The 24,099-nt window shown below is 43.1% G+C and overlaps 1 protein-coding gene across 12 annotated transcripts in view; it reads left to right on the forward strand.

The window, feature by feature from the left end:
- rp1l1a (rp1 like 1a) overlaps window positions 1–24,099 on the forward strand; it is a 61,510-nt gene that overhangs the window by 25,890 nt on the left and 11,521 nt on the right. For 11 of the 12 annotated variants that reach the window (XM_077619054.1, XM_077597244.1, XM_077597689.1 and 8 more), the window contains 5 exons: window positions 9,503–9,889; window positions 10,149–10,413; window positions 10,497–14,305; window positions 14,398–15,264; window positions 15,425–16,104. In XM_077619054.1, the coding sequence (XP_077475180.1) occupies window positions 9,503–9,889; window positions 10,149–10,413; window positions 10,497–14,305; window positions 14,398–15,264; window positions 15,425–16,104 (6,008 nt within the window). Of the gene's footprint in view, window positions 1–4,634; window positions 9,313–9,502; window positions 9,890–10,148; window positions 10,414–10,496; window positions 14,306–14,397; window positions 15,265–15,424; window positions 16,105–24,099 lie in introns of those variants that run through there. The other variant, XM_077600880.1, reaches the window with a different exon arrangement.

The raw sequence follows: 24,099 nt of genomic DNA on the forward strand, positions 1-24,099 counted from the left end.
GCCTCCTTTGTGTTGGCATACAGCAGGTCCAGAGTTTTTTGTTCCCTGGTGTGGCACTTCACATACTGAGTGAAGGTGGGGAGAGTAGAAGCCAACGGAGCATGGTTAAAATCACCAGAGATAAGAAGGAGAGACTGGGGGTGTGACGTTTGCAGCCGGGACACAGTGGCGTGAAGCAGCTCGCGGGCGACTGTCGCATCGGCCGAGGGACGTATATACGCAGTTATTATGATGACGTGCGAGAACTCCCGGGGGATGTAAAACGGCCTGATGCTAACGGCTACTAGCTCGATATCTCGAGTGCAGAGTCGCTCCTTCACAGTAATGTGCCCGGGGCTGCGCCATCTACTATTAATAAAAACAGCTATTCCCCCCCCCCCTTTCTTCCTACCGCTCTCCTCAGCATCTCTGTCCGCCCTCACCAGCTGAAAACCGTCCAAGGAGACGAGAGAGTCCGGAATTAGTTCATTCAGCCAGGTCTCCGTGAAGCACATAATGCAGATATTCCGATATTGTCGTTGTTGTTTGGTCAGCGCCGTTAGCTCTTCCATCTTATTGGGGAGAGATCTTACGTTCCCCATAATAATAGATGGAATGCTGGGTCTGAAGCGTCACTTTCTCTCCTGACATTTTCGTCCAGCTCTGCATCCTCTTCTCTTCCTCTTTAACTCCGCGGGGAGGTCCAGGTCCAGGGGAATCCAGGTGTTGCGTAGCGCTAACAGCTGATCCTTTGTGTAAGACAGCGGAGGCATGGCTGAGTGGGTCAAAATATAATGTCCAGAATTCCCAAAGATAAACTAAACTAATAGCTCAAAGACTGCCTCTCGCACAACTTGAGTCTTGAAAGTAAAGTTTTAAAACATTAAAGTTTGGAATATAATATATAAAGCAAAGTAACAAGTAAAATCTTAAGAGACAATAAAATGTAAAAATAAAGGATAAAAAAGCTCTAAAAAGCCCTAAAAACACAGAATACGAGTGAGGGTTTAGGGAGCCACTGCAACTAGCAGCCGCTTTGAACGGCGCCTATGATGTATGTATGATGTGATTGATAAGGGACAGTACATATTAATGAACATATTTATATTCATGTTATTGAACATTTATATGTAAATCTGTAAGATTGTAGCCGCCGGCTAATTTCCATCTTTAGTCCCTTGTGTAGGTACAAGATAAACAATAACACACACTAGACACACACAATTTTAGACAGCGTCGCGATCGCATTTTTGGTCGTCTAACCGCCAGGCTTTAACATGACTGGCGAAGAGGTTCAGAGACGGGAGTTCACGTATGTTAATTGTTAGTTATTAAGTTCCAGGTGTGTGCGGCGTGGACAGAGAAAGTGCTTTGACTGAAAACACTCTTTTTGAAGGGAATTAAACAGTCACCTCTAGAGCCAGCCCTTGATATGATCTTTTTGTCAAAATATAATTTTCCTGACTCAGGTGTTAGATTGTTTCTAATGAACCTAAAATTATACACATTTTATTTAATTTTATTCAGCGTTTGATTATTTTTCCTTGGACAAAAAAGTTGGGGTCATTGTAATTTGTCACTCTTTTTGAGAAGTACACATAGGCAGTCTTAGATATGTTTAAATGTAGTTTGGATTTTTCAAGCCAGTCATTGACGCTCACCATTGCATCTGTGAGTTCCTGTGCAGCATGTTGACAGTTTAAGTACAGCAGCTTGGCAGATCATTTATGTAGTCAAGAGCAGTGGGCCTAGCACTGATCCCTGTGGTACCCTAAGACTGTTATTATGCAAAGTAGATTTTGTGTTTTGTATCCTGACGCACTGTGATCTTACAGATAAGTATGATTCAATCCAATTTAGCGTGCTTGGTGAGAAATTAAAATTAGATTGTTTGGTCACCAGTATCTGGTGGTTGATGGTGTAAAATGCCTTTTTGAGAACAATAAAGATTGCACCAATGATCCCGCATTTATCTAGTTTTGATTTTGTTTTCTAGAAAGAAGAAAACCGCCGTTTCGGTAGAAAGATTGTGCCCTGTTACGGGTGTATGGACTGCTGTTAAGGTGCTCCACAATTTGCTCTGCTACTATCTTTTCCAAGACTTTTGAGACGGCCGGAAGGATGCTTATTGGTCTATAGTTGTTTGTTAATGCGGGGTTCCCTGATTTGAGGACCGGTGTGATAACTGAGCACTTACAGGGTTTAGGGAAGAGACTCTCATTTATGGATTTGTTTACAATAGTGGTTAATGGAGCTATGGGAGATTATTTGTGGTATTTCAGATATGTTACATCCATGTTAAACACATCTTTTGCTTTGGAGCTTTTGAGGCCAGATACCGCTTTTTTAACTTGTGACTGCGAAACTATGTTAAGACCAAGAATGGGTTCATTGGCTTTTAGTGGTTGTAGTGAGTGATATTCTATTTGAGGCATCACTAGGTGTCAGTTGTTTAACAGTCTATAAAGGAATCATTTAAAGTTGTGGCTATGTCCTTTGGGTCACAGATTGTTTTCTCCTTCAATTGTATTTCCTTTATTTGTTTGTGCTTTTAAGTGTTTCCTGCCAGTTTTTTAATATTTTTCTCTTGTGTTCCCTTTTGCAGTGTTAATTATGTTTATAAAGAAATTAGATTTTGCATAGCTTTCTGAGTTTAGTTAATCAGCCCGCACTACAACCTCGTTTCGCTTGCTATTCCAACGTCGACGCTTACACCATTCAGTTCTGACAATAACTCAGTGGTCCTGGCGATCTCATTTGGTATATTGTGCGCGCAATGGAAGTCGTTATAAACCATAGTTACGTGCCGTAGACCGACGTTTAATAAATCTAAGTGGCTGTATTTAATAATCGGACATAGGCTTTGTCATCATTGACTCGACAAAAAGCCTAATTGTCATCATACCCAGAAACTGCGTATGACGAAATTAATGTAAAATTTGATATTAAACAATTTGCCCAAAAGACACACGAAAAACACAAAACGAGTAAAAAAGTAGGGAGAGTTTGACACTGCATGCATTTGCACCGCCATCTTGTCTCCTTTCTCTTAAATGTCAACGGTCACCAAATGCTTCAAAGAAAATGGAACAACCACAAAGTCAAAGGACAACCCCAGAAACCCAAATAAGTTCAAAGGTCATCTTCAATCATCAGTCACATTCTTGAGTGACAAAAACTGTCTGCTATATTCTCGGAGAAGAGCAAGAAAATGCATGTAGTATGTAATGGCCTGATCGACATACACATTGAATATGTTTCTGTGCGGCGACTTAGACCTAAAGAAGGACCTGCTGAGAGAGTAGGGTGTAGCGACACGTCATAATCGAGAATTGCATACTCACAGTCGCGAGGGGGGCTGGAGCCTATCCCAGCTGACTCCGCGCCAGGGGGGGACACCCAGAATTGGTGGCCAGCCGATCGCAGGGCACAAGAAGACGGACAATCATGCACACTCACACCCATACCTAGGGGCAATTCAGAGTGTCCAATCAGCCTACCATGCATGTCTTTGGAATGTGGGAGGAAACCAGAGTACCTGGAGGAAACCCACCCATGCAAACTCCACACAGGTGGGACATGACCTGGATTTGAACCCAGGAGCTGTGAGGCCGACGCGCTAACCACTTGTTCCACTGGGCCGCCTCTCCGCTAATCTGTGAGGCAAAATATGGAAACCGCTGGGCAGAGAGCTGAGTACCGAACACATCAATAAGAGCATCACATTGGCACGGTGGGGTTGACACTACCTCTAGCCCCTTTTTTTTTTTTTTTTTTTTTTTTTTCATTAGACTCTTTTACACGCCATACTCTCATTGATACTCATTGAGGAGCAACAGCATAACAAATGATGTCAAAAGAATTAAGAGACTTTTTTTATTTAAGGGTGGTAAAATGACTAAAAATGCACAAATTTTCATGTATTTACTATTTCATGTATTATTCTATTCTGGATGTTGCTGAGTGAGGTGAGTGGCAAGTGAGCCTGTCATGCATGGAGAAGGATTCAAGGTCAACACTCGGAAGCACTGCTTGGCAAAAAAATGCACTTGTACTACGATTGATCTTTAATATTTGAGACATCTTTACATATCTTGGAACAGTAATTTACACATTAAAGGGTCTCTCATAACCTGAAAATGTTGTATGTAGAAGCATTCGTAAGTAGAGGTTTAACTTTACTAGTGTTGCATTTATACCAACATTAGTATTGGTACTAATACAGCACTAAAATGGTGTCTGCCATATCACAGATTAATGCTAAGAAATGGATGTAGAGCTGGGCGGCCTGGTGGTGCGTGAGGCCTCACAGCTCTGTTGCATGTTCTCCCCGGGCCTGAGTGGGTTTCCTTCGGGTACTCCGGTTTCCTCCCACATTCCAAAAACATGCATGGTAGACTGATTGGACACTCTAAATTGCCCCTATGTATGGGTGTGAGTGTGCATGGTTTTCCGTCTCCTTGTGCCTTGCGATCGGCTGGCCACCAATTCTGGGTGTCCCCCGCCTCTGGCCCGGAAACAGCTGAGATTGGCTCCAGCACCCCCGGTGACCCTAATGAGAATAAAGTGGTTAAGAAAGTGAGATTATATGAGAGAGATGTAGAGCTGGGCGATTAAAACAATAACGACAATTATCGTGAAATATTTGTTTTCAGATCGGCTGGCCACCGATTCGGCCTGTCCCCGTCCTCTGGCCCGGAGACAGCTGGGATTGGCTCCAGTACCCCCCGCAACCCCAATGAAGATAAAGCGGTTCAGAAAATGAGATGAGATAATTTTTTTCAACAATAATAAAATTCAGAACTGCAATTACAACACCTGGCCACAACAGAGAATGGGGGCGCTATCGTGACAGGAAAGCAAGTTCCAGACCAACGCTCAGAAGAAGAGGATGATAAGAAAATTTGTTTTACATTATCTATAATCCTTATGAAGCGTGATTTATGGGTGTGTGTGTTTGTGTGTGTATGTTAAGATTCTCTTGCTACATTTGTCCAAACCGTGCAACATAGAGAGTTGACATTTTTTATGGCAGCCAGAAACGGCTGTCGGATACTAATAGATGATTGAATTTCTTCAGCTTCTCTATGATGTATGAATCGTGGTTTTTACATGATGTGCCCTAAACGCACTGCATGGCTGATTGGTCGTCCAGCGAGTTTCTAGGTGCTCCCCGTAACACTTTTTTTTCCTATCGTGACGGAATTTATGAAACATCCACCATCCATAAATCACGTTTTATCAATTGTCTAATCCTTATAAAGCGTGATGTATGGTTCGATGTGTGTGTGTGTGCACCTGGAAACTCACTGGCGGAAATTCTCCCCAAAATGACGTTGGTAAATGACGTAAAAAGGGGTGTTGGCTCAGCGCATCCAGCACCATCGTGTGTCGGCGAGTCTTTCCGTCACGACAGGGAAAAAAGTGTTTTGGGTAGCAGGAATAGATAAAGCGTGATTTATGGGTGGATGTTTTATGTTAACATGCTCACGCTACTTTTGTCCAAACCCTGCATCATAGAGAGTTGACATTATGGTGGCCAGAAACGGCTGTCGAATCCTAATAGACGACTGATTGAATTTCTTTACCTTCTCAAAGTGTGTAAACTCAAGCTTTGAGCATTAGCATAAGTATATCGATGAGTATGCCTGACCTGAAATATGTTAGCCTGCTGCTCTCTTGAGCTATTGAAGATGTAAGGTGCTAATAAAGGTAATACATTATTAATTAATAAATGGAATGTGTTATTAAAAAATCAAAGGTGTTTGTTAAACACAAGGTAATTACCTTTCTTTCCTGTAAATATCTGTAAATTTGGTGCCAATACGTGAAATTGCTTGGGAGCTATTGTAAATATTAGGTGCTAGCAGTGGCGGTCCGTGCATTTTCTGGTAGTGCCTTCAACGTATCAATCCAACCCTCAAAAACTATTTTATGGCTCTAAAACCTCTACGGCAGCTACAGCTGTGAAACATAGAAAACAATCAATAAATCAATGCTCAGAAATGGGGTAAAATCCACTTCCTAGCAGCGTTTAGTGATTAAATACAAACACTGGAGCTTTTCAGACATTAAAACCAGGCCAGGGGGGGTGATTTTCCCGGGAAAAGACAGCGATGAACGTCAATGGCGTACGGGCAAACATTGCCCAAAAATTGGGTAAAATCCAGCCAAAAACAGCATTTATTGATTAAATACAAATATTGGAGCTTTTTAGACATCAGAACTGGGCCCGGAGTATTATTTCCCCGGTAAAAAGACAGTGATGAACGTCGATACGTCCATACGTGAAACGGCAAAAAATGCACTAAAATGAGGTAAAATCCTCTTCCTAGCAGCATTTATTGATTGAATACAAATACTGGAGCTTTTGAGACATTACAACCAGGCCAGGGGGTGATTTTTCCCGGGAAAAGACAGCGATGGACGTCAATGGCGAAACGGCAAAAAAATTACTGGCGTAAAATGGGGTAAAATCCACTTCCTAGGAGCATTTAGTGATTAAATCCAACTACTGGAGCTTAAATACAAACACTGGAGCTTTTCAGATATCAGAACCGGGCCCACAATTGAAATATTATTTAGGAATATAGCCATATTATACTCACCAAAAATCCTTTTTAACTGTACACAATATCCATCCTCTTTTCTTTCTTCCTTCTTTTCTATCGCCTTCGAAGCTAATGATGAAAGTCGAGCCTGTCCTGTCATATTTCCAGCATAGTCCGTCTTGAAAATGGCTTTAAATCAACACAACAATATATTTGCTTGTGCAGCTAAGTTAGCGCACTGAAAGTGGTGCAAACACCCTTTTCCCGGCTGTAACAGGTTTGCTAGCTTCGGAGTTGACCGCCCTTTCTTAATGATGTCCATTTTTTTCTGGAAAAGTCTGTCTGGAAAATAGCTTTGTGAGCAAATCTGCAATCAAATCCATTTGTTTTTGCCTCTGTCGGCCATTGTGGGTGGAGTTTGCGATCTCTGGCTGCCTCACTATGGCTTTGACCCGCCTACTCTCTATAGCTAGCCAATCAGAGTTGGTGAAAGCAATGACGTATCCCAGCCAGCAAAATGTCAATGGCTGCAAAAAGTATTGTGGGGTTGCCAAATCGAAATCTGATTGGTTAAAAGCAACAGTCTTGTTTAATGCAGCAGAGCCCGCAGAACTGATGTGAAGGCTTTGAGGCAGATTTCTGATCCTGGCAACAAATAATGGCTGAAATGTGATTGGTTAAATGCTTCAATATGAAAACACACATCTGGAAGCAGTGCAACCAGGGGGAAAAGCAATGAAAGGATGCTAACAGACCATTTGGAATAATAAGTATTGATGGACAAAATATAATATGATTCAGATATTTCTTAGGCCAGCAGAGAAGGCCTTGAAGGCCCCGACGACCCGCCACTGGGTGCTAGTGACTAATAAATTAAAAATTAATAAAGGGGATTGCTTGTTGAAAAACTAAAAGGTTTTCTTTAAACAGAACATAATTACCTATCTTTTCTGTAAATTTCGTGTCAATCTGTCAAATGGCTTGGGAGCCATTGAACAAAATATTAACAATAATAAATGAATCTATAATCCTAATAAAATGTGATTTATGTGTGTGTGTGTGTGTGTGTGTGTTAAGATTCTTTTGATACGTTTGTCCAAACCGTGCAACGTAGAGAGTTGAATTATTGGTGGCCAGAAATGCTGTCGGATCCTAATAGACGAGCAGTGTTCCCGCTAAGCTGCGCGCGTGCGCAATTGCGCACTACTCTCGTCCTCGCTGCGCAGCAGCAATCATATGGCGCGCAGTAAAAAAAAAAAATTTTTTTTTTTTTTTTTTTTTACCCCTTTCCCCATGATGGCGCCGTTTAAGCGGCAGCAAGTGGCAGTAGCTCTGTCCACTTATGTTTTTCGTGTTTTACAGCATGTTTTACATGAAAAATGGACAGGTCGCCGAATGGACGTTCCGCCGAACGTTCATTCGGCGACCTGCCCGTCTGTCAAACGTCCGTCGGCGAAACGTCTTTAGGCGAATCATCCGAGTACCGATGATGTCGCTCACACTGGTACTCAGTGCGCTCAGGGAGGTTGACTTTCTGCTCAGACCAACGAAAAATTAGAGGGAACATTGTAGACGAGTGATTTAATTTCTTCACCTTCTCTAAGTGTGTAAACTCAATCTTTTATTTGTTAAACAACCATTTTTCAAAAGAGATTTTTTTAATTCTCTTTTGGTTCTGAACAAGCAGGTTTAGCAATTAAAGCTAACACGGAGCATTAACGCAAAATGACAATAACATGGCCAAAATTAGTGATTATTAGATGCAGGACAACACAGAGCCTATCCACAAAAAGATCCAAGTGAATTCTCCCTGGCGTTTTCTTTCTTTTAATTTTTTTTAAAAATACCTGCACAAAGAGCAGCCTTATTGAAAATGTCCTTAACCCATTGTCCTATTTAAGGACAGCCTGAAATATTTATCTTACTTGATATCAAGGTTTTTCACCATTTTATGTAAATCTTTTGAAAATATTGCAAAAATCTAAAACTTGTTATCTTGGGTTAAGTTAATCCAAATTTTTTATTTTATTTTTTGTTAACGGCCATACGTAAATTTCACTTGTTTGTTTTTGTGAGGGTGAAAATAGTCTGGTTGTGAAGCGTGATGATAACTTCAGTTGATTATTTTATTTTATATTGCTGATACGTTCACCAATACATACACTTTAAGATAAGGAAGACATCGGACGCATATGCAGCTTTTCTTGGAAGAGAGAATCGATCCTGACTCATCCTCGTCCTATATCATTCTAAAGAATCGAATCCACTCCTGCCCATTTAATTGCATTAGAGTCAAAACAATTAAGGTCATCTATTCAAAACAATGGCATAAGAGGTAAACCAAGCGAGCCTCTATTCAAAACAATTAAGGTCAGAAATCAAAACAATTGCATAAGAGTTAAAACAAGCAAGCATCCATTTTAAAACAATTGCGAGTCCTTTCGGAGGTCGATTCGGTATCGCCACTTGGTGCGGAATCCAAGTCAAAAAAATCGAGAGTCCTCCCGGATCCGTGTGAGAGGTCGGGGTTAAAAAACAATCGAGAGTCCTCGGAGCCAGCTGCAGAAGGGAGTGATCTTCGAGTTTGTTTCTTCGTTGCAAGCACATATAATGATTAATATTTCCCAGAATAAAGTTAAGCGTTTTTGTTGCAAGCACATTTATAATAGTACCCAAAATAACTCTAACAATTGCACAGCAACTTTTGGTTTGAGGTCGAATTATAAAAAAAGAATGTCAAAATTTCTGCAGGTTTTATTCTTTACTTTTCATAGCGTAAAGAGGGAGTTGTCTTATCTTTATTGCACAACAGAACAACAAAAATACTAAAATTTTCATCATTCATTCCATTTGATAGTTATCGTGATAATTATCAATATCAGCTGACAATCTTTTTTATTGTGTTAACAATTCAGGAGCTACCAATTCTATCAGTGCAACGCTAATTTGGACATTAATTCTTTTGTGTGTAGGTGTCACTTCCATTTGGTGTGCGGACAATAACCACTCCCACACGCATCATCAGACATCTGGACGAACTTCAAGACGGTGGCTGTTACCTGTGCTCTGATGGGCGCCAGCCTAAACCAGTCAACATGAAATTTGCTAGTAAACATCAAACGGTTTGGCCCTATCCCTCCCCCATCCCCCCACAAGCAGAATCCTTGCCAATGTCTTCATCTCATCATCTAGCTCACAGGCACCGACGCATTCTTTTGGTTAAAAACACTGAGCCTGGGATGCAAAAAAATATAGTACTGAGCCAGAGGTCAATTAGAAGTATGAGGGCCTTTCTTGAGGAGGTTTCTGACGTGATGCGGTTCCATGTCCTAAAAATATATACCACAGAGGGACGCAGGGTGAGAAATTTATCTCAAATTAGAATACTTGATTAGTATTCACTAATTAGATTAGAGATTCCCATCTACAGATATATTTATTCAGATCTATAATTATTCATCCACCATAAACTGAGTAAGTTAAAATGTGTTTTGTACAATATTGCATACTGGAAGAACAACAATGTACACACAACCTTCTTAGCAGTGGTGTTAACAGTTTTTGGATTTTAACTTACCTTGGTTAATTTATGACTAAACAATGTAAATGTCTGTCTAGATTGACAGTGTTCAAAGTCTGATGGTCTGCCCTGGAGTTTTGGTGTGTGTTGGCAGAGAGGCCCTAAGTTCTATGCTGTTAAAGATTCTGGGAAAGGGCTCAAATGGAACACTTCCTGATATAAGCAACAAGTCCCCTGGTTTTTATACCGGGACACCGGGAAATGGGGCTCAATCCCCCAGTATTCAAGAAGCCAAATCATCCCCTCATGGAGCTCAGTCCAGAGCCAGTGAGTGCAGTGAGGGGCAGGAGAGCAGAAAAACTGGTAGGCTAGAAGCTTTTACGTGCAGACATATGAATTTATAAAATTTGTCTCATAACTTTTTAATTTTAACTCTTTGCTTTCAGTTAACTTTGGTCTGGAAACAAAAAAGAGCATCATCCACCCTCGGTCTGATTCATCAACCCGCTCGACTCGATTTTCTTTGTCCTCGGAGAAGTATTTTGGCAATGGTATAGGAGCGCACTCACAGCACAGACCAACTATTATGAATGATGATATTGAAAAGCGTGTTCTGGTCAACAAGGACGGTAGTCTCTCCGTGGAGATGAGGGTGCGGTTTTGCCTCCGCAATAATGAGACATTAAAGTGGTCAACGCAAATAGGAAAGACACCCTCTCTGAGTAGTGACTGCTACCCACCAAGCCATGCTTACCTTACTTCCTTACAAAATGGGCAATTAGAAAAACACTCTTATTGTGCAACATTTAACAGGGATTATTTAGACAATGCCAATCAATCAATCCATCATGCATTGGATCTAAATCAGTCCCTCTACGGCGACCAGATGCATGAACAGGAGTACAACCTCTGGGAAAATCCAATGCACCACCAAGAGCAGCTACCTCTCTCACCTCTATATGCAAGCCACACTCACACTACAATTAGACACACGCATTCCTCTTCCTCATCCTCATCGTGTCATTCGATGAGAGTAATGCATTGCCCCGCAAAATTCGCCAGCTATGGAAGAGGTTCCGATTCAGACCAGAGTCAACTTGTCCAAAAAGAAACATGTGTGATGGAACATATGGACCAAAGAGTAGATATGGGGCAGAATGAAGACACTAACATCGAGGTGTGTAAGATGAGCAGGTGCTCCAGCTGCAGTGAAGTGGGAAAACTGAACGCCAACCTGAGCTCTTCTTGTGAGAGATCAGTCATGGATGAGCCAAAGGAACAAGTGAATCACCCACTATCCATCACAATCAGGGATTCTTCGCATGTGCTGCAGTCATTAAAAGAAGACCAATATCTTAACAACTTGCCACTGAGCGTTTTACAGTGCTCCCATGTAAGGGAGTTATCTTCAAATGCTCAAGCAAACGACAATCAGTCAATCAACCACTTGACTGAGGTCGACAATCCAGAGGACCAAGATAATAATGAAAGTTTGTCAGTAAGTGAAACAGCTGCAACAGATCAAAACCTGAGCATCAATGTAAGTAGAGCTTCTTGCTGCTCCACCAATATTTTGAAACAAACAAATGAGAATGTATCATTAAAGGGCATTGTTAAAGCTTCATCTGGCAACTCCAACCCATCTGGAATGTCAAGTGTATGTCTTAATTGTGGGGGCTACCAATGGATAGCCACCTCTAATAACGAAAGCCTCAAGAGGTCTTCAAAGAGATCATGCCATATTCTTCAAGCCACTTTGAACCCAACTTCACATTTTAAACCCCAAGATATAGCGATTTACTTTGCAAAAAATGATATTTTTTCCACACAATCCATTCAAACCAACCTCACGGAACATAGATCATCTGTAGGTAATGTTCTGGAAAGTATGTCCAGTGCCATTTCCAGAACACCCAGTCCTGACACAACAGAAAGGGAGCAAGAAAGAGCCGCCATGTCTGACATATCCAAGAAATTTGCCTCCAATAATGCCACAACTGAAAAAAACGTGAAAAGCAGCTTGAAGGCTACAATGTCAGGTGAGTCCAACAAGTCTCTCAATTCTAATTTCACTGGGACAGTTGAAAGTTGTAAAATGGTAGATGGAGTAATCTGTCACCATACAGAAGCAAAATCCTCTTCATCAAAGTCCTCATTTGAAAATACAGTCCCAGAGGAAACAAGCAGTAGATCTCAAAATTATCTTTCTGCAAAATCCAATGATTCTGTAAAGTCTAGCAAGAAGGAGAGACCCATTAGTGTCCCCTCAACAAAATCATCCAAATCAAATATATCAGCAAAGTCAGAACTATTTTGCCAGAAGATCACGGACAGACAAAGTGCAAAAGATGAGACACTGGTGGTAGAACTGATTGAAAAGGAAGAAAAAACAGATATGTGTGAGGAAAAAACACAAATTGAAGATGTTAACAACTGTAAGGTAGCTAATGAAAGGGCAACAAGTCTTTTGTCTACAAAATCAACAACTTCATGTCAAACAGCCATTGTCTCAAATTGCACCACATTATTTCCTGATCTAAAAGAAGGCTGTGATTCCTCCGTTAAAGTGAACGGAAATAGGACAAATAAGGAGAACGAGTGGGTAACTAGCCCCATATATCTGAAATCAAAGTCTCCCTGTCAGAAGTCAGTTTCTACCAATAATCTAAAATTAACATCCCCAAAACAAAATGTGGTCACCAATAAAACACCTGATGGGGTTGACAGATTGAGTGGAACACCAGAGACAACCCAGAAAAATGCCAATGTGTGTGTTGAAGGTAAAGAGTTGGAAAAAAAAAATGGCCAAAGGAAAACCTCTGTGCACTCTAGTACTCAAATGTTGTCACCCAAGAGAATATGCTCATCCCAATCATATCTGAAGAAAGTAAGGGTTGAATCACCCAGCAATTCCTATGAGGTAAGAGGTCAGAGTGCACTGTCAGCTCATTCAGTAACTTCCAAATCTAGAAGCTTTCAATGCTCGGTTATAGCTTCTACAACGGTAGAGGGAAAGAGGAAGGGGTCGGTAAAAGAAAACAAAGCAAAGGAAGAAGATGATGAAATGGAACTAAATGAAGTGGAAATTTCAAGATGTAGAAAGAAACGAAGTATAAACTCACGTAGCTCTATATCACTTGGGTTGCCTGATAACCGGCAAATGTATGATGCAGAAAGAGGCACATCTTTCATGCCATTTCACACTAACATTCACAACAAGCACAGAGTGAGATCAAAAACTCTGGATGTCCAGTTAATGTTATCTGATAAGTCCAAAGTCTCTAATATTGAAGAACAAAGCTCTAATGAGGAGGACCCACAAGTTGACAATTCTTGTGCCAGTCCAATCTCAAGCACCGACAGTAAAAGTGACAATGGCGAGAGAATGTCATTGTCACTGTCATCGGTTGTTAAAAATTCTAAGTTCAATCAGCAAAATGTCAGTGCGACCAATGTTAATCCTGATAAAAACGGCTCTAAAAATTCTGCAAGTGCAGCAATAAACATCAAGGCACCTTGTTACTTGGAAGTTGATACAAAAGTAAATGATTTGAAGCAAAATAATGAAGGCGCTGTTGAAGTGACTGGCAGTGGTAATGTCCAATCTGTGAAAACATCCAGTTTTGCAAAAAATGAAATTTTGTTCAAGACCTTAGGACAAGTAAACATTAGACTCTGCAGTAAAGAGACATGTGGTGGAAGTACCATGTCTACTGCTAAACTCAAGGACACGAAAGCTGGACAGCAATATTATCAGGAGTCGAGCAAGGCAAACAAAGATAGCAACAAACAGCATATGGAGAAAAGCAAAATAAAAGGGAGTCTAAGAGATCAGCGTGAAAGAACTGACGTGACCCCTGCCTGTCTACCCAACACATCCCCTTGTGAAGTAGTAAGTGATTGGTTGCGAAGCATTCCTGCTAACAGTGTCATGATCACTCCTTATGAGTTCATTGAGGATGGCAAGAAAGAGCTGGTTAACGATGTCGGTGAAGTAACAAATACAAAGGAACAACATATTGAAGAGGATAGGTTAGAAAATATGGCGAAAGCTGAGAGTGACAAGAAAGAAGGACGCGCAACAACAGATGAAGAAAACAGTACAGATCTTGCTACAGGTGTTGGATTAGCAAAATCATCTTCCCAGATCAACTCCCCATTGTGTAGAAAGGTGTCAAAAGATTGGCACTCCGCAGCTGCAGTGATGAAGGTTCTTCTCAGCTCCTCACTGGGACGATGTAGAAGCCTGCCTGAGGTAAAGGAAGCTAAATATCCTCAAATGTTGTGTGTTGTGGATGGTTGTCTGTATGAGAAATAATCTAAATTCTCAGATCATGTGCTCCCCAGGTATCTCCAGTTTATGGCCGCAGACTAACCACATCAGCCAGGTGCCTCCTGCACTGTCTGGCCCAGCTCCAACTCATTGAGCCCTTGGGATGTCAAAGTTGCAAACAACATGAGAACACTAACTGTCATTATGGCGATGTTATAGCCATTCTTCAATCGATATGGCTCACAGAACCTAGGGACATTGAGAACAGGGGTATCGGCAAAGATCAAGGGACACCACCAAGGTCCTCCTCAGGGGTTGGCATGAGCAGTGGCTCTGGTGGCTCGGGGAAGGAACATGACAATCAAGAAGCAGATGGAGCATTCATTAAAGAGTCTTTGCATGAGCATGAGGTTGTGGAGAATGTTTTAAAGGAGACAACAATACCACAAACCTTGGAAATTAAAGCTGAGGTAGGTTTAGAAGAACAAACTTTACACAGTGAAGAACAAAGGCAAGTTCTTTCAAATCTGGAAAGTCCAAAAGATGTCAAATTTACATCATCTGACAAAAGCTCTAACTCTAGCTCAACACCACAACCAAGACGGTTGCAACTCAAATTGTCAAATAAACCGTCCCAAGATGCTGAGCAAGTCTGGGTCTTGGACCTTCTAAAGAAGTTGGAGAAGGAATTTATGAATCATTACATCGATGCCATGACAGAGTTTAAAGTCCATTGGGACCTTGATGACAGCCTCATTTTGGACACGATGATTATAGAGCTGAAAGATGAGATGAGCAGCAGAATCCATAGCAGTATTAAGCGCGAAATGAGTGAAATTCAGAATCGATCTGGTCGAAAAGACAGGTCCCCACGACCTCCAAAGGAGGTAAATCTGTCCAGAGAATCTACCATGACAGAGAAGCGCCGACGAATGCTGAAGGTAAAACCATTAAAAAACAGCATTATTTATATGCAGCTTTTGTATTAGACCAAACAATAGGTTAAGTTGTAGTTGGCATCATGTTTGTAGTCTCATTTACTTGCAAACTAACAGATTTCTGGTACAGACAAAGTTGATAATATCATCTTTCCTTTGTCAGATAATGAAGAACCAGTCAGTCAAAACTGCTGACTGCTTTAGTGATGGGGAGATGACACCCAAGTTTAGTGACCAACAAAGTAACGAAGATTACTGCCCTTGTGATGCTTGTACACGCAAGAAAATTACAGCACGGCCTCTCAGAATGAATCCGGTGGCAGCTGAAGCTCCAGTAATGATGGAGTTTGATCTCCTCAAGATACTTCAACTAAAAAAAACACCACAAAATGTTCTGACGGCTGTGCCTACAGATAGGTGCAGCGAGTATGAAAATGTTGCCATAGAGGAGGTGAGGAGTTTGGAGGTTGTGCAGGAAGAAGAGGAGGATGAATCAAGTGAAGATTTTAATACCGCTTTAAAGAAGGCCATTATAGGTGAAAAACAGGACGCTAAAGATGAAGCCAAAACAAGGGAGGAGGTTGTTGCTTGTGATTATGATAAAGAGAAGCCGGAGAGTGAGAAGGTAAATGAAGGACAGATTGCTGGAAGAAGTAGTCACAGAGCAGATGGAAAGGAGGAAGAGAGTAAAGTTACAGAGTACATTACAAATAACGTAAAATCGACACTTCTGGAAGAAAGCAGACTCACCAGTGTTTCAGGAAGAGCTGATGGTGAAGATGAGATGCAGGAGAATGGTGGAGCCCAAGAGTCTCAGGAAAAAGACAAGTCGTCACACAAAAGGTCAGGATACATACACTTAACACTAATACAATGAAAACTACTGACTGTATATGTACATTGCATTTTATGATGTCAAATATAATAATTTTTAAGACTTTACCTTGGCTTGCTAAGCATGCAGCCGACATTAACAGAAATAATCATCAAAGTTCACTTCAGTTATAGAAGTCATGTAACACCTCAGTTCATTTCAAAGTTGCAAGGCATATTTTGTTCCTGAAAATCAAATGAAACTCGAAAATGCAATTTTCGGAGTATGTGGGTGAGAATGCTTTGTTTAACCTCCCATGGGTCACTTTCTGCACTTTCACATATTTTTCAGTCACTTCCTATACGTTTTGTGGCATTTTGGGGTCGCTTGTTTACTCATTTGTCAACCCCTCTCAGTCCAAATGGATTAGGATGTATGGCACCGTTAGTGGTACTGATATATATGCATTCACAGCTAGTCCTCCCAGTTTTTTCTGAAGTGGATATCTATATTTGTTTGTTGCAGGAGTTTTCATTACTTTTTTGCCTTTTATGATTTGTGTTACATTTATTTTAGGGCATATTTGAGTAATTTCCTGTTTATCTATTACAAGATGTAGATTTGGGCAAATTCAGTTGAAATAAGGTTACAGTAATACCCTGACATACGAGCAATTTAAAACACGAGTAGAATTTTGAGCAAATATTTATCTTGAGATTGGAGACAAATTTTGATATACAAGCAGCATACAGCCGACGCGAGAGGCTGCTCGTAAGAACATCATGGTCACTGTCTTTCTCCCCACAACTCCCTAGTTGACAGAATCAGAGAATCGTGTAATGTCTCTACGAGTACTAGGCGGAGCGTTGCATGTTTTCAGTGTTGTTTTTCAGGTGGGTGTCACTTTCTGCTGGCATGGCTCCTGCAGCGGGGGGCCTCTTTATCGTCTGGACTGCTGCTTGCAGTGGTGGGGGTCCATGTTTTCCGCCCCACATCATCATGTGATGGTCTCCTGTTGTTGTCCCGCCCATTATTCAATGGTCGCTGTGGCTTCGTCGTCGGTAGGCTGTCGCTCTTTCCGATTCTAGGCCTTGAGATCAATGGGGTTTCTGCTTAGTTCCTGACCAGGGGCACACCAACGGCAGTGACGGGGGTAGAGATGGGTGAGTGGTGATAGGAGCAGGCATGGAGAGCTGGTTGTGCCTCTCCTTATCCTGGTGGTGGAGGGAGACACCCCTGGGTTTGGGCAAGTAAACGGTGCTCCATCCACTAGGATTGCGGGTGGAGGGAGGTGGGATGGGTGCGGAAGGCTGCCGGAAGTTTGAGGCGCACAGCCAATGGGTTTATCACTCGTTCAATCTCATGGGAGGTGGGAGGGCAGCTTCCTAGATCCGAGGGGTAGATCTCGGGATGATAACCAGATCTTCTGGCCGACTTGCTTCTTCTTCTTCTTCTTTTTCACCTCAGGCGCCTGAGGATTACCCTCAGCAGCGCTAGAGCTGCCACTGGAACGCGGATTAGTTCATCCAGGGAGTTGCCCAGGCCGCAAAGGTAGCGTTCGGTCATTAAGGCCGGACAGCGGAGCCATAGGAGTTCAGATGTTTCCTCGTCGCACAGGCAGCAGCGATCCGAGTCGGATTTCCCCATAAGGTGGAGCCAATGGCGGAGCAGGGGGTGGTGTCCACTGCGGAAACGAATCAGGTCTGTGCGGTCTCCTTTCGGTAGGGCAAGTTCTTCCTCTGTGACTTTCTTAGTCTAGGTCTGCAAAAGGTGGGGGTAGGAGAGGGGGGGAGCAATCTTCACGTTGGATGATGGCGCGTCTTGTGGCTGCGTCCGGGGAGGTATGGGTTTGGTCATCTGACGAGCCAAGTTTAGCTAGCACATCGGCCAGGTCGTTACCGCATATGTTGCAGTGGCCTGGGATCCACAGTAGCTGTAGTGGCTGGTACTCGGACAATTCGCCGAAAGACGTTTCGCCGACGGACGTTTGGCCGACGGACAGTTCGGCGAACGGACATTTCGCCGACCGGACGTTTCGTCGACTGGACAGTTCGCCGACCGGACGTTTGGCCGAACGGACGTTTCGCCGACCGGACGGTTGGCTGAACGGACATTTCGCCGACGCGGGATTCATGCGCTCGCCCCGCCCCCGGATCGTGTATGTACATGTTTTTCAACCTCTGCCCGCGGGCCATATACGGCCCATTTTAGGATCCATTCTGGCCCGCAAGTCAAAAAGCTTGCCCACCCCTGGTATAGACAAACTTGCTTCTTTTATCCTATTATTGTCCCAAATTAAACACGTTATCAATATTCAAAAAGTTTGCCAACCACTGGTATAGACAAACTTGCCTCTTTTATTAAAAAGAAGACAAAGCAAAATCACAGATGTTGTTTTTATTAAAGCAGTAAAATATCCACCAGATGGAGCTCTAATAACATGAATAGAAAAATCCAAGGATGACCAGGAGAGAAAAACAATGTACTATTTTGAAGTGGTGTTCATTGAGCCTTATTTTACTCAGATTAATCTCTGGAAGAAACTCAAGTTTGCTCATATAAAATTGCTAAACACTGGATAAATTGAATAACTTGGTTAAAAGTCACAATGAATGACTTCCTGTATTGTTTTTTTATTTTTGTTTTCTTCTATAAAAATATGAGAGACAATTATGTTTCCCACAGTTGTACCTGTGATAGAATTACAGACTACTTTTTTGACAATTTTATTAAAAAGAAGACAAAGCAAATTCACAGATGATAGTCATCCGTGAGCTTTTTAAACCGTTCATTAACAGCAAGGTCTTTTCTCTAACATATCATATATTCCATCCAACATATATTAATTGTAATTTCTTGTAAATTGTGTGTGTGTGTGAAAAGTTTTACTGCTTTAATAAAAACACCATCTGTGAATTTGCTTTGTCTTCTTTTTAATAAAAGAGGCAAGTTTGTCTATACCAGGGGTGGGCAAACTTTTTGACTTGCGGGCCAGAATGGATACTAAAATTTGACAGCATTTGGATATGCAATGTAATTTATCAAACCTGGGGATTAGAATATAAGAAAAAAGACACAATTGAAGGTGAAAATGTATTTTCAAACTTACTTTCAACATTAAGAACATATTATTATTCAACAAAAGAGAGCAGTCTTTAATTGAGAGTGATGAGCAGTATTGCAGGGCAAAGGTAAATGAATGAGGTCATTTTTACTATAATTTGGACAACGTCGGCGGCGGGACAGATTAAAAAGCCTAACGGGCCATATATGGCCCACGGACCGAGGTTGAAAAACATGTACACACACGTACACCATACGGTCGGCGTAACGTCCGTTCGGCCAAACGTCCGTTCGGTCAAACGTCCGTTCGGCCAAACGTCCGTTCGGCCAAACGTCCGGTCGGCGAAACATCCTTTCGGCGAACTGTCCGTCGGCCAACCGTCCGTCGGCGAAACGTCTTTTGCCGAATCATCCGGTGACGGTAGTCGCTTAGGCGGAGGGAAAAGGGCGATGTCACCCTGAAGTCTCCGAATGGCGGGGTCTTGCGTGTGGGGGTTTCCCATAGCTTGGACCAGCGATTTGCAGTAACTGAGGATGATTGATGTCTGCCAGTCTGCTGTTTCCCTCAGCCAGGAGAGTGCCTCGGCCAATGCCACTTTTTCAGAGTGGTAGGAACTTCTGCGGGCGCCAGTGGCACCATGCCATTGGTGGATGATTGCAGTCTCCTTGATAACGACGAAACCTGCACCACCGTCCGCAGTGCCTTCTTTGGTGGATCCATCTGTGAAGATCTGTAGGTCCGGTTCACCCACGCTTCTGATGAGCTCTTCGGCCTTATCTCTTTGGATGACGGTCGGCATTTGTTTGGAGACTGCAGTAAAAGCGATTTGGATAGGGGGGTAATAGCCAGGGTGGGCAGGGGCGGGAAGAGTATGTACAAGGGGTATGGAGTTCAAGGGCGGTAAGACGGGGAAGGGTCGAAGATCCCCAGTCTGGCTTCTTTTGTAACCACATTTTGATGTTTTCATGGAGAAGGTGGTGTCGGGGATCAGAAGGAGGCAGCTGGTTCCATGCATCAGCTTTAAGAAGTGCTTGTAGATTGAGGCAGGATGAGAGGGGTGTAAGATGCACCTCATGTAGGACTGCTTCGGTGGGGTAGACCTGAGGTGGTGGGGTATGGCGTGGGCTGCATCCAGTTGGGCAGTTTCGAGGGATTTGCAGTGAGTTTGGGCCAGCTGGTACTCGGACGATTCGCCGAAAGTCATTTCGCCGACGGACGTTTGGCCGACGGACAGTTCGCCGAACGGACGTTTCGCGCGCTCGCCCCGCCCCCGGATCATGTGTGTACATGTTTTTCAACCTCGGCCCGAGGGCCATATACGGCCCGTTACAGATAACATTCATTTAGGAATAACAAGGGCATGTACTGCCCCCCGCTGGACATATTTCTAAATACAAGTACGTACTACAATGTGTTGCCAATTTTTTATATTTTTTATTTTACACTTGCGTTTAAAGTAGTAGCCATTTGGAGATCACGCAGAAGAGTACGTGACAGAAGAAATAGAGAAAATAAAGTAGTAGTAACAGTAAGTACTACTGTAATGAAATTGTAAATCCAGAAATCATACTCCAGAAAACTTACACCAGCATAGAAAACATTGAGATTAATCTTTGAATTAAGGTTCTCAGCAAATCATTTTGAATATATTTTCTTAAATAATGGGAAATTATATAAAATTAAACTAGAAGTAAAAGTGTGTTCCATGGCACTTTCAGGTATTGTTCTCTAAGCCCTCTAGTCAGTCCAAGGCACTTAGAATTTCACATAAGTCTTCTAGTGTTGTTTTTTCTCAGTGTCAGACATCAATCCCCAGCTTTGATAAATTACATTGGGTTTCCAAATGACTACTACTTTAAACGCATGGATAAAATAAAAAATATAAAAAATGGCAGCACATTGTAGTACCTAATTGTATTTAGAAATATGTCCAGCAGGGGCAGTACATAATAATAATAATAATAATCGGACATAGGCCCTGTCGTCATTATCAACAACAAAAAAGCCTACTTGTCATCACACCCAGAAACTGCGTGTGACGAAATTGGTGGTGCTTCTCCATAAGCTGCGTTTACTCGGCAAAAGACCTAAATAAGTGATAGTTACGGAAACTTGTAATTTGGCATTCTGCTGTTATGGATACAGGTCGCTTACCTCTCACTGTCTTTCACTTACCTTCAGTCAGCTAGTAGGAGGCAGATCACCACCCAAACATCTTTTCATATTACCTCAGAAGGGAATGTGCGTTATGTTACTGCAAATTTAGAGTTCTGATGGATGTGGGGAAAAAACTGTCCTTAAGCCTATTTGTCCGTGCTTTGTGGGACCTATAATGTCTGCCAGAGAGCAGCAGCTGGAACAGATCGTGACCAGGGTGGTAAGGGTCCCCTATGATGTTCCTGGCTCTGCTGAGGTAACGAGGGCTGGCAATGTCTTCCAGTGAGGACAGAGAGCAGCCGACAATCCTCTGGGCAGTGTTAATCACTTTCTGCATGGCCTTTTTGTCTGCCGCCATGCTTCCAGCGTACCACACTGTGATGCAGTATGCCAGGATGCTCTCTACAGTGGTTCTATAGAAGGTTATCAGAGCTTGGTGCCCAAGTTGTTCTTCCTAAGTACCCTGAGGAAATGGAGTAGTTTCTGAGCCTTCTTCACTACTGCCGTGATGTTTGTAGACCATGAGAGCTTATCCATGACGTGGACCCCCAGGAATTTGAAGGACTGGACCCTGTCTACACATACTCCATTTATGAGGAGTGGGGCCAGATCTGTGCCGTGTTTGCGAAAGTCCAGGATTATTTCTTTAGTTTTCGTGGTGTTCAGTGTGAGATTGTTCACCGAGCACCATGAAGACAATTTGTTGACCTCATCTCTGTAGGCCGACTCATCCCCTCCTGAGATGAGTCCGACCACAGTGGTGTCGTCAGCGAATTTGATGATGGCATTAGACTGGTGGGTGGGTGTACAGTCATATGTGTACAGAGAGTACAGAAGAGGACTCAGTACACAGCCTTGAGGGGAGCCAGTGCTCAGTGTAATGGAGGAAGAGAGGTGGGGACCAAGACTAACAGTCTGTGGTCGGTTGGTCAAGAAGTTCTTTATCCAGCAGCAGATTGAAGAGGATAGTCCAAGGTGGGAGAGTTTGTCAGTCAGAATGTCCGGTTTTATGGTGTTGAAGGCTGAGCTATAGTCAATGAAGAGCATCCTCCAGTAGTTCCCATGGTGTTCCAGGTGGCTCAGTGCTGTATGTAGAGCAATGGCAATAGCATCCTCAGTGGACCTGTTTGCTCTATAAGCAAACTGGTGAGGGTCAATTGAGGGAGGGATTGTATTCCTGATATGGCCGGCTACCAACTTTTCAAAGCACTTCATGATCACAGGCGTGAGTGCAACAGGCCTATAATCATTCATGCTGTCAATGGTTGGCTTTTTGGGGACAGGGATAATGGTGGCAGATTTCAGAAAGGATGGAATGATGGATTGTTGCAGGGAACAATTGAACATTTTTGTGAAGACTCCAGCCAGCTGGTCAGCACAGGCTTTGAGCACCTTCCCAGGTACTCCGTCTGGGCCAGCAGCCTTCCTGGTGTTCACAGACCGCATTACCAGTCTCACTTCCTGTTGCCGGAACGTCAGTGTATTGCTGCAGGGTGGTGGTGGGGGTGTTGAGACTGGGTCTGATTTGTCAGTCTCAAAGCGGGCAAAGAAACGGTTCAATTCCTCCGCTAGTGAGGCATCTGCGTTAACAGACATATTATTGTTATTGGAGTTGGTAATATGTCGTATTCCTTGCCACATCTTCTTTGGGTTATTTTCTGTGAAAATCCCCTTTTTATTCCTAAATGAATGTTATCTGTAACGGGCCGAGGTTGAAAAACGTACACACACAATCCGGGGGCGGGGTGAGCGCGCGAATCCTGTTTCGGCGAAATGTCCGTTTGGCGAACTGTCCGTCGGCCAAACTTCCGTCGGCCAAACTTCCGTCGGCCAAACGTCTTTCGGCGAATCGTCCGGTCACGGGGCCAGCCAGGGGACCCATGCCGGTGCTGCATAATCTGCGAGAGTTCTTTGGGTGGCAATATACACCTTTCTAAGGTCGTTTGGTTGCCAACCCCAAGATGTGCCACTGAGTTTGCGGAGTAGATTTGTTCTTTTGGACATGGTTTGGCGGACTTTTTTCGCCTGCTCCGCAAACTTGAGTTGTCGGTCGAAGGATACGCCAAGGAAAGTGGGGGTGGGGTTATGCTTGAGGGCGGCGCCATTTATTGAGATCTTTGGTTGTCATTTGGCCTCAGCTGAGTCCAGGCTGAAAAATGACGACTCACACTTTGTGGTGTTAAGGTTTAGGTGTGCCTCAGAACTCCACCTCAAGACTTTTTCAACCTCCGTTTGAAGTCTGCTTTCCACCTCCTCTTTGTTCCTACCCCGACAAGCAAGAGCCAGATCGTCTGCATAGGGGCTGACCAGGGTGGAATCGTTGAACTTGTCGAGAAGGTCATTAATATAGATGATGAATAGGAGGGGCGACAGGACCGAGCCTTGGGGGAGCCCTTCTTTGAAGGTTCTGCTCCTGCCGGAGGTATTGTTGATCTTGACCCTGGCTGTGCGATTTGTGAGCCAGTTGGCGATCCATCTGATGAAGCAATAGGGGACCCCCAGGTCTGCCATTTTATGTGAGAGACCTGTTCTCCATACCTGGTCGAATGCTTTGCTGAAGTCAAAGAAAGTTGCAGACGTGCGTAGTCGTTGAGTCGACTGGAAGCTGTCAGAGTTAAACTGCGACAGTCGCGGGGCCTGGTCCGTCGTACTTCTTCCCTTTCGAAAACCGGCTTGCCAATGGCTGAGAAGCTGTTTATCTTCCAACCACCAGGCGAGACGATTCACGATGAGCCTTTCCATTGTTTTGCTAAACGTAGAGGTGAGGGCGATGGGTCTGTAGTTCCCAACATCCTTGTGACTT

The sequence above is a fragment of the Stigmatopora argus genome, chromosome 1 (genome assembly GCF_051989625.1).
Source record: "Stigmatopora argus isolate UIUO_Sarg chromosome 1, RoL_Sarg_1.0, whole genome shotgun sequence".
Classification (NCBI taxonomy): domain Eukaryota; kingdom Metazoa; phylum Chordata; class Actinopteri; order Syngnathiformes; family Syngnathidae; genus Stigmatopora; species Stigmatopora argus.